This window comes from Humulus lupulus, chromosome 5, assembly GCF_963169125.1.
Source record: "Humulus lupulus chromosome 5, drHumLupu1.1, whole genome shotgun sequence".
In the NCBI taxonomy this organism is placed as follows: Eukaryota; Viridiplantae; Streptophyta; class Magnoliopsida; order Rosales; family Cannabaceae; genus Humulus; species Humulus lupulus.
Genome location: NC_084797.1, coordinates 236199056 through 236210473, shown reverse-complemented (window position 1 = coordinate 236210473; position 11418 = coordinate 236199056). Strand labels below are relative to the sequence as shown.

The window sequence follows — 11418 nt, the reverse complement described above, 5'->3', positions numbered from 1 at the left end:
ACGGTCGGAAAAACCCCCACCGGAGACGTAGAAAAACCAAGCCCCAACCCCCACTGGAGACGAAGAAAAACCAAGCCCCAACCCCCACCGGAGACGAAGAAAAACCAAGCTCCAACCCCTCACCGGAGAAGAAAAACCGACACCCCATTGCGCAAAAATGTCTAGGGTATGTGTTTTTTTTAATCTCTTCTCCATTAAAAAATGTTATAGTATGTATTGTTGAATTTGACTGTGTTAAATCTGACTGTGTGACATCTGATAAACCGTAAAATTTTGAAAAAAATTTCTGGGTTTTTTTAGAGGTACGATAAGGTACGATAGTGGGTCGATATGGGTACGATAGTATTTGTGTTTCTCATAACTTCAGGTTGAAGATGAGTGTACGATAGGGGTACGATAGTGGTTCGATGGTGGTACGATAGGTTGTGTTTTCTGATAACTTGAGGTTGAAGATGGAGGTACGATAGGGTACGATGTTGGGTACGATGTGTGCCCGATAGTGGGAACAAATTGTTGTGTATGTTATAATACGATGGTGTACGATGTGAGGTACGATTGTGCACGATAATGTTATAGTTCCAGTTTTCCATTGGTGTCCGATATGGTGCGATAGATTCCGATAGTTGCTCGATAGTATATTGCAGAATATAAAATTTGATGTTTTTTTTTGTTATTCTATTTAATTGGGTATTTATTTGTTTTATGCAGAACTTAAGACCTCCACAACTGATAGTTCCAGTAGAGGAACATTTTACGGGACGTATCACTTGGCGCGGCAGTTGGTACTTTCCAAAGATTAAAGCAAAATTTATACAGTGTGGTTTATTGGATAGGGTGAAGGAATCCCCTTTCAAACAGTTCTTCATGGCGGAACCATTAAATTTTTCTGGTGCCTTAGTCCATCAATTTTTCTGGTGACTGACGAAGTCCAGTTTTATATTGGGAAAAAAAGATGTAGATTTAGCCAATTGGAGTTCGCTTTAGTTACTGGTTTAAATTTTGAGGCCGGACCGTCTGAAGCTGAGATTAAAGCGAAGACCACTTCGGATCGGTTAATTCTTGAGTACTTCAATGGTCATTCCCAAGTGAGCATAGGGCAACTGCGCAGAACTTTTGAGAGTTGTCAAATAGTTGATGATGTGTACAAGATGGGTTTGTGCTTATTAGTTGAGGGTGTTTTGAAAGGTCGTGAGGAGAAGTTGATGGTTTGGACTGACATGCTGAAGATGGTAGACGATGTTGACTTCTTTTTCCAGTACCCGTGGGGGAAGATATCATACCAGAAGTTGTTACAAACTTGTCAAAAAGACTTTGTTGAAATGAAGAAGCATTTACAGAAGAAGATTGAGAAAGGAAAGACTCAAAAGGAGGCCAAGTACTCTATTTATGGGTATGCTGCAGCATTGCAGTATTGGGCTTTTGAGTCCATCATTGAGTTGGGTCAGGATCATGCTGTGAGATTGGGCCAAGGCATACCAAGAATGATCAACTGGCAGAGCAAGGAGAAAGTAGAGATACACAAAGAGCAACTTATTAAGTTGTTTGCCAAAAAGGTGAGCTTTTACTTTACTTTTGAATGTTCTATATTTTTTTCTAGATATGCAATTTTATGGGTACTGCACGATAGGAATACGATAGAGTACGATTTGAGTACGATTATGGGGTTATTTTGTGGTTTTTTGTCAACTGTTTGAAAACTGACTAAGTGGTACGATTTGGTACGATGATGGTCCGATGGGGGTACGATATGTATTCTTTGTTAATGTAGTAGTAGTGGTACGATATTGGTACGATGTTGTACGATGATGGTACGATAGTTAGCAAGCAATTCTCACTTACGGGTACGATATTGTTATGTTATGGGTACGATATGGGTACGATAATTGCATGATATGGGTACGATATGGGTACGATTGGGGTACGATAGTTTACCAATTGACATGATATATTGTTTTACTTTCCAATCTAAATATGCATTGTTTTTTGTGGCAGTTGACAGTATACCCCTACCTGTGTGCCCGACCTGCTGAAGAACAGTATGTGAGGACCCTTACAGACAATGAAGCCCCATTGTATGTGGACATGGGGTTAGAGGAACTAGAGGTGGGTCCCGATGGACAGCCTACACAGGAAGCCTTACAGAGCCAGGCTGAAAAGCTTGCTGAAAAGTTAGCTGAGCAAGCAGAAGCAGCAAATATGTGCTCTTCCAACTCTCTCTTGTGTAATATTGAGAGCACAATGCGTACATGCTAATATTTCGTTCTTGAGCAGCAGCACATGCATGTGGACAAGGAATCTTCATGATTTGGAATAGGCCGCAACTGCATTGTCGTGCCTCCAAATCAACTATACCACCGCTCTGAACTGTTCCTCCGGGGTGGACATTAAATGTATAAGGTCCAGCTCTGTCGACGCTTAAGAACCGAGATTTCTCAAATTGACATGACAAGTCCCCCTCCATAACTGGTGATAGAGTCGTGCTACACTTTTCAGCGTTTTCCTTTCGAGTAGCAAACCATGTTTGAATAGTAAACCTGATGAATTCAACAAAAGCAGTGATCGGGAAGGCTCTTGCGTCCTTAGTTTTGCTGTTGAAACTTTCAGCCCAATTACTTGTCATTACATTGTAACGGTCCCCTGGAAAGTACGCACGAACCCATCTTTCAAATCCAATGCCCTCAAGATATAGTGCAACTCGAACATCCATTGCTTTTATCTTTTCAAATTCTCTTTCAAAATCTGTCTTCTTATACGAGTATGCACAACTGTAAATATGATCCGTGAAGCAATCAGTCTTGAACTTGCTAGCCACGTTCATAATAATGTGGTGGTAGCATGCGCCATGGGGTGCATCAGGGAAGACAAGTTCCAAAGCATGAACAATGCTTTGATGCCTATCCGATACGAATGCTAAGTTCTCAACATCACCAATCGCTTGTTTCAACTTCCTCATGAAATAGGTCCAAGAGTCGTGGTTCTCACTGTCAACCATTGCGAAAGCAATCGGAAATATGTGGCTGTCTGAATCCAATGCCACGGCACACAACATTTGGCCACCATACCTAGTTTTCAAGAAGGACCCATCAATACATATAACAGGTCGACAAAACTTGAATCCCCGCCTACAAGCACCCAGAGAAAAAAAGCAATACTTGAAGCGACCCTCGTCTACCTTGAAATCAGTAATGGAATCGGGATTGTTCAACCGCAGCATGTGCAAGTACCCAGGTAACTTCGAATATGAAGCTTCAGGCGTACCCCTAACTATGTGGAGTGCTTTCTCTCTGCATCTCCAAGCCTTCTCATAACTCATTTCGATCCCGAAAGAATTCTTCATATCTTCTCTTATTTTGGAGGCTAAATAATCTGAACCGTTAACTGAGAATTTATCCTTGATCAGTTCGGCAACTACCAAAGGTGATGCTTGACGGTTATCTTTTTTTCGAACATCGAGGGAACATGTGTGTACATTTTCAAATGCTGTCACCTCGAACATGTTAGAAAGTTGCTTCTTCTTCCCTCTTAACCTCCACCCACAATCAGGATCCTTGCATGTAATATACCAAACATCAGTACCAGACTTCTTAACTATAAAGTCGAATCCCTTCTTCATTGCAAACAAGCCAGCAACCTTTTTTAAATGTTCCTTGTCTCTGAAAAACTTTCCTAAATGAATCTCCCCGCCCGATGTGCCACCCATAGATATATAGTGACTATTATCCTCAATGTCTTCTCTTGTAAACATCTGAGCTTTGAATTTACTATAATATGTCGAAGAAGAAAGTGGATCACTAAATTCTCTAGCATCATTTGTTCCGTCTGGACGACTACTACTAGTACCAGGTGTTTGGCGATCTTCTCTACGGGGTCTACTTCTACATGTTGTTTGCCTCGGTATTTGGTACGACAGTGGACTCAGGCTCAAAGCTTGAGAACGGACCTCTGTTTCTTGGTCGTCATTGCCCTCAAAATCATTTTCAGGGTCAGGACAATCAGGAAAATCATCATGAAATGGCATCTGTGCTACATGGTCAACTGTTGGTATGAAAGGGTTTGATTCAGGTACAGCAGTGGCTACCAGCACCTCCGGATTTGTTTCTGGAACATAAGTCCCAACCTCACTACGAGTATCCTTAACAGTACTTGGTGGAGGATTACGATAAACAATGATATTCTTCTCCACCAAAGTCACAAAAAGGGGAACAAATTCATCTGGCTTCTTCAAAAGCATTGACAAATATAAGCTTACACCCTTGTCATTCCTTATAAGTTCAGGCCGATACATTAACCCTTTCATGTACTTATAATTCACTTCTAATTTCAGGTCATACTGCACTTTGTCAACCTCCAGCTCTGAGTACAGAAGTTCAACAAGTTGTGAGTAAGTTATGTCCTTCTCCAACTCGAACGTTAAATTTTCGGCTCCATTAAAAACCCAATCTCTACCTTCACGCTCCCAAACACCATTATACATTAAGTACGCGAACAAAGTTGACCCTATCATGTACAAAGAAAAAAAATCAGTAAATGGCAACAAAATGTCGAAATTTAGTTCAAATGTTTGGGAATCGTACCAGTATCGGGCCATATCGGGCGGTATCGGGCAAAGTTTTATTTATGTTTTTTGATCACTTAAAACACTAATATCGGGCAAGTATCGGGTAACATCGAGTACCATCGTACTATTAGGTCAGCAGTAACTTAATAATAACTATCGGGCATATATCGGACTACTATCGATCCATTATCGTACTTAAAAGGATGTGTAGATTTAAAATAATAATCGGGGCAACCATCGGGTAGCCATCGTACCCTTATAACCATCGGGTAACCAAACTATCGGGCAACCATCGGGTTGCCATCGGACCTTCATCCCTAACCTTGAAACTCAACAAATATCGTGCCTGTATCGGGTCTCTATCGGACACTATCGGGCATTTAGAAAAAAACTCAGGGAACCCAAGAAAACGCAGATTTTCACATGACACGATTTTCACCCAAAAAAACAGCAAAAAATACCAACAAACTATAGATCCAACATATAAACAGCATTATGAATCATAAAAGCAACCAACAACAACAAGAATCAAAGAAAATCACTTACCCATTTAATATCTTCACTATGAGCAAAAATAACACAAAGCTTGGTGTTTCTCCTCAAACAATCCACAATGTCCGAATGTGTATCTTTCTTGCAAGATTTTAGTATAAAAATTTTGTGTGTAAAACGTATGGTGAAGAGAGAGTGAGAGAGAATGTATGGTGAAGAGAGGTATGGTGAAGAGAGGTAGAGAGGAAGAGGGAGAATAGAGAGGAAAGGTGTTATGAGAGGGGTATTTTTGGTATTAAATGAAAGATGAGCATTGATATCATATGGTGGTTAACTTTGGTTCAAATTTTAATTATTAAGCTAATGTAAGTATGATTAATCAAATTTCCCTATACAAAATACAATATACTCCATTTTAATCAACTAATATTATTATAACACAAAAATTTATATTTTTTTTTGTACACACAATTCAATATAACTAAATTTTACTTAAATTATTAGGAATTAAAATTAATAATAAGACAAATAAATTCTTTGCCTTTTTATTCCTTAAATTTTTTTGCACTGTAACTATTCTTTGAACAATGTTTACTTGTCAAAATACTTTTATGTCATGTTCCATCTTAAAGGAAAATAATATAACTATTTCATGGAGACATGTTGGATAAGTGGGGAGATGAAATTAACAAGTCACGGGAACGTCAAATCACATTTTTTTTTGTTGAGATTTTTCGGCTGGAAGAAAGAGGTCAAAACACAATGCTTAAAGGTAAAGATTAGTCTAATTAATTTTTTTTAAAATATATTATAGGGATCTTGTGATTGACATACAACAATCTAAAAACAAAAAGAATGATTTATATTTTTGAAGCCGATTAAGAATCATTATTAACTTTTAGAATGTGATGATCTTCCTATTAATGTATACGAAAGTGAAGGTGAAATCTCTAAGTTGTTCTCAACCCTTTTAAATTATGTGTAATACGTTGAGATAATAATAAAATTATTTTTGTTCTGTTGATAACCTAACCACATAAAATCAAGAGAATTTGATTGAAGAGAATAGTTTAAACTCTTTTATTTTGTTTTCTCTGAGATACGTAACAAAAACTGATAATCTAGTTGTTATAAATTGAAATTACTTAATTTAGAAAAGAATATATATATATTAATCATCTATGGTTTTTAATTTATTGATTCAAATTACTTAATTAGTTAAAAATATTTTTAAATCAATATTGAATCATCTAATAATTCACTTTTGATATAAAAATAAGATTGGAAAATTACAATAGTGTCGCTGCACTAAGGCGTGTATTCTACTGAAAACCTAGGATTACACTAATAAATTACACAGTGATATCAAGTAGACATACAATTCCATTCTACAATAATTGGTTCATAATTTGAATTGTATTAAATTACTATTTTACACATTTAATTATCTTCTTATCCTTCGTAATAAGCCAAAATTTGGCTTGGCTTAGACTCAATACTCCAGCCCAACTATGTTGACACTAGTGTCAAATGGATATAATTTAATGGATATATTATCATGCAATATAATAAAAATTAAATATTTAAATAAAAATATCAAATCAATTTAATGGGGGTAGGATTTTGTTTGAGCTCACCCTAAATAAAAAAAAGTCAATTTAGATTTGAGCAAAAAATAGAACACCTATGTTGTTTAGCTCTAAAGTATATTGGTGTGATAGTAGAGCTTGAATTATAGGTCCAAACTTCAAACTCATTACAGATGATAGTGATTTTTGTGTCAAACACACTCTCACTCACTTACTCACTCTTCCCAAAAACAATTGTGATACAAAACTCAAAAAACATTAAAGAAAAAAAAACAAATATAACAGTAAATAATTAAAAAAAAAATTAGAAGAGCGTTACAGTTCAAAAACTTTGGAAGTTTCTCTCTCACTTTAGTACCCTATATTTTCAGAGCTCAGCCAGGTCCCACAAAGATCACAAAACGATCTCCGCTCCCACAAAACGACAATACAAAAAGCACTCGATCAAACCATGCGGAGCCGAGCCGAGCCGAATAGAGCAGCCCGAGAAAGGAAGAAGAGTGAGTGACCTGTTGAGCCGGTTGCAATTGACCGTACGGGCATGCCCACATGGTAAATGGTAGGTCGTTTATCTGGCAGTTGGTAAGCATTTAGTGTGCTTTTTCTTCAAACTTTCTTTCTCTCTCATTCTCATTTTCATTCTCACTTTCTCTCTCCCTCACTCTCTCTTTCCATTTTCATTATCTCTGATTGAAGCTCTGTTTCTGGCTCACATGCATTCATACAAGGTATAATACACTCTTTTTCGTGTTGTTTCAAAGCTTTTCAATTCTTACCCTTTCCTTGTTTTTGCTCAAATGCCATTGTTATCTTTATCAATAGGAGAAAAGATTTGATTTTGCGAAATGGGTTTGATTGATTTCGTGAAAAGTTATTGGGTTTTATCTTTTCTTTCAATTTTTCCCGGGAACCAAACAAGGTTTTTGAGTATTATGTATTTGTATTTATATTTATATTTATATATATAATACTTATTTTATGTGTGTGTGTTTATATTTCAGGTAATGGAATAGCATATGAATAATGATGTCATCTCAAATAAGAAGCATATCTTAGTGATTGGTGTGAGTGAGGTTCATTTATTGGGATCAATCGGAGCCCGTGAACCTGTTATTGGATACCTTCGTCTAATCTCTTTCGCATTCAACACTTCACCAAAAAATTCGTGTCAGACTCAAACCCCTCTCTTCTTATTTATGAGGAACAAAACCAGGTCACTCTCTCTCTCTCTCTCCCCAAATTTATGGCACCAATTACTGTATCATATGCTTACTGCAATCAACTTTTTTCTGTTTCAGATATGGCTTTTGGAGCATGGAGAGGGTTTCTTCTAAGAAATGAATCAATGGCCAAATGGATTGGGAAATCTTTCTAATCAATAGAACAAAACCCTCACACACATTGATTGTGCAAATGGGTTTTTGTTTTTAATTGCTTTTTTTGCCCAATCTGCAAGTTTTGTTGTTGGGTTGGAATTTTTTTGCTTCTTCTCCAAGTTGGTTTTGGTGTTTTGGGTTGTCTCTTTAATCAAAATTGTGAAAGATTTGATTGATTAATTTCAATTTTCTTTTTCTTCAAAAAAGAAGAAAATGTTGGAGGCTGAGTTATGCTCTTCTCATAGAATTTTATCTCCATTGAGAGAAGAAAGTGGAGATGAAGAACTCTCTGTTCTACCAAGGCACACCAAAGTTATTGTGACAGGAAATAATAGAACCAAGTCTGTTTTGGTGGGTCTTCAAGGTGTGGTGAAAAAGGCTGTTGGTTTAGGAGGATGGCATTGGCTGGTATTTTCTCTCTTCCCAAATTATATTATAAGTAATTTTCTATTAATATTGGTATCATTTGCTTAATTTCACATTAATCATATATTGATTTTTACTAGAATTTTAATTTTTTTCATATTAGTATGAGTTTTTGAGTGTTGGTTTTTCGTGTTTAGAGAAAAAAAAGTAAGTACTTATCTTCATGAAACAAGAAGAGGCAAGAGGACAAATCAATTATGTTGGTGTTGTTTGCTAATCTTTGGTTACTTTGTAAGTTCTAATTTTTAGTCACTAATAAGTAAATGCTTAAACCCAAAGATATAATAATAATTTTTACATGAAAAATTATGATTTTTAGAAACTAAAGACGAGAAATGCGGTGAGTAATATAATAATTGAAAAGTATCATGTAGCTATTATTGTTGGGTCAATTTTGTCAAAAGAAACAGGGAAATATATATATATTTTTTTCTTATTGTTAATAGAAAAAGGTTGAGAGAAGTGGAAATTTGAAAATAGGATAAGATAATCCCAGGCGCGTGTAATCAATCGCGGTAAATCTGTCGTATGATTTGTCTCTTATGTTAGTATTGGCACGTGGGAGGCCTGTCAAGGCGGTTACTTTATATATATTTTTTTAATAGTAATAAAATAATGGATTTATCTTCTTGAAATACCCATAAAAATGGGGATTTTACCGGGTCAAATTTGTAATTTAAAAAAAAAAATTAGGTTTTGGGGAGGAGAGGAAAACCTATATAAATAGGTTTGAGTTGAGGACCATCTTTTATGGGATCGTTCATCGTTAATATTAATCATGCTTGATTTTGATAAAGTGAGTTGACCACTTTGAACTTCTTATATACCATTCACTTATCATCACAAATTTATTTATTTATTTATTTATTTTGCAAAATATTGGACTAATTATTTTGGTTTATTGGATCTGTTTGGATGATTGGCTCTGGTTTGAATTATTATAAGATATTATGTTAGTCAAGGCAATTGAGTGGACTGAGTTTATTTGGTTGTACTTGATATGCTAAATTGCATTGATTTTGTTTAATTATTGAGTTGCATTTGTGTCGCTAATATTATTTTATGTGTGGAATTTTCTCAATATTTATATCTGAATGACCAAACTGAACATTTATGTATATCTTTTTCTGCATTGAATGGCCCCATACAACCACATGATTTAGTATGAGAATGGACCTGTGTTTTTCTATTGTATGCCTTATTCATTAATTGTTTTTATTTATATATAAAGGTTCTGAAAAATGGGGATGAAGTTAAGCTTCAAAGGAATGCACTGAGTGTGTTAGAACATCCGACTGGGAATGAAGAGGGCGACGATCACGATTACGACAACTCTAGCACTAGTTCTGAGATTAATGACAAGGACAATGATTTCAGTAAGTTGATTACAATATCATCTTTTGTGAATTTGTAACAATCACTTGGTTTTATACCATACGCACACATAAACTGCTTCATAAAGTTCAACATTCATATAGAACTGTATTTGCTGAGCCCTTTGATCTTAGGTTTCTGGGAAATTCTGTTGTGTCATTTATTCAGGTAGCAGTAATGAGTTTCACAAACAATTTAAGCCAAGAGTTAGGCATGCGAAGTCGTCGGCTCTGTCAACTTCGGCAAAATCAATACACCGCGGTTTATACAAAGAAGTCCAGTCTATCCACAAATCTAGATCGGTAAGCATTTTCAGAATGAAATTTAGACATTGAAATATGATTGAATGTGTTTTTGACAGTTCTTAGGCTCTTAATCTAATCATACAAACAAGTTGATAACCTGTTTTGGTGTATTTACTCTTTTTTTTGTTTCAAGATAATGCATTTTCATGGTCTGATATATGTTTTGGTATTTACTAGTTCAAATCCTCTTATTATAAACAGAGCCTAAACATGGCAAGAGTAGAAACAGACTCTTTGAGGAGATATTGCAGATACTTCAATCTTGTAAGTTTCACTCTCTTTGGTCACTACCTACCAACCAATAATATATATATATATATATATAGCAGAACATTATGTTTGGTTGGGAGAGAATGAATGGAGTAATAAAATGAAAAAGAATTAATTTTTATTCTATTCCTTTATTTGATTTCAATTTCAAACATTGCATTGCAATGCTATTCAATAGAATGATTTATTTTTCTACCATTTATGGTAGAATCCAAAAAAAAAAATCTATTCCAATGCACAATAATATTATTATTTTTTATATTATTCATATTCTCATTCTCATTTCTTTTACTGTATCCATTACTCCCAACCAAAGTCTTTTTTTTGGGCAAGCTTAGTTAAAAAAAATGTCATGATAGAGTTACATAGCTGCAAAATGAGGCAACTGTGAACTTAAAGTATTGTTAAAATGCAGGCAAGTAACCATTCGAATCCATCAAGGGAGCAGATGATCAATGCTGTTCAGCGCCATTTCAATTCACAGCAGGTCTTTTTCTCACTCACATCACAAACCTGTTGTTTAGATATGTATATATATATATATAATCAAGAACACATCAAATATTAACAAGACATTTCTTTATTTTATTTTTGTTGATAATGATTCTTTGTAGTGTTTATATTTAATTTGTTTCAGAAGCCATTGGATGATGTTCCAGTGATCACTGAGTTTGTCCAAGCAGCAGCCAAGAGAAGAAAAGAAGCCATGTTTGCTGAGAAGTACAGGAACCAAGAGTTTTAAAAGTGTTTGACTATCCCTCTCACAATGTATTATATTATTATTATTTTAGTTTTTAGTTTTAGGGGTTTTATATATATATATATATATAAATAGTATAACAAAAAAGATTACATATCCAACTCTAACCATTAGATAAATCCAGCTGTTGTAGACTGATTTGGGATGAGTTTGAGATCTACTTGATCATCTTGACTCTCTCTTTCTCTCTCTCTCCCTTGGTTCTAAGTTCTAACCTTGTGGTAATATATTAGTTTATATATATAATAGGATGGTTAATTTATTATTA

General features: G+C 35.2%; 1 protein-coding gene across 2 annotated transcripts; it reads left to right on the top strand.

The window, feature by feature from the left end:
* Positions 1-7216: 7216 nt before the first annotated feature.
* LOC133778457 (uncharacterized) lies at positions 7217-11418 on the top strand. Of its 2 annotated transcripts, none has more exons than XM_062218395.1 (8): positions 7217-7367; positions 7641-7852; positions 7938-8423; positions 9673-9817; positions 9984-10117; positions 10322-10384; positions 10806-10877; positions 11028-11418. In XM_062218395.1, exons 3-8 carry the CDS (start codon positions 8229-8231, stop codon positions 11130-11132), a joined length of 714 nt encoding a protein of 237 aa, XP_062074379.1. In that variant the 5' UTR covers positions 7217-7367; positions 7641-7852; positions 7938-8228; the 3' UTR covers positions 11133-11418. The 2 variants fall into 2 exon arrangements, with proteins under 2 accessions (XP_062074379.1, XP_062074378.1); XM_062218394.1 differs by having other exon boundaries at positions 10298-10384.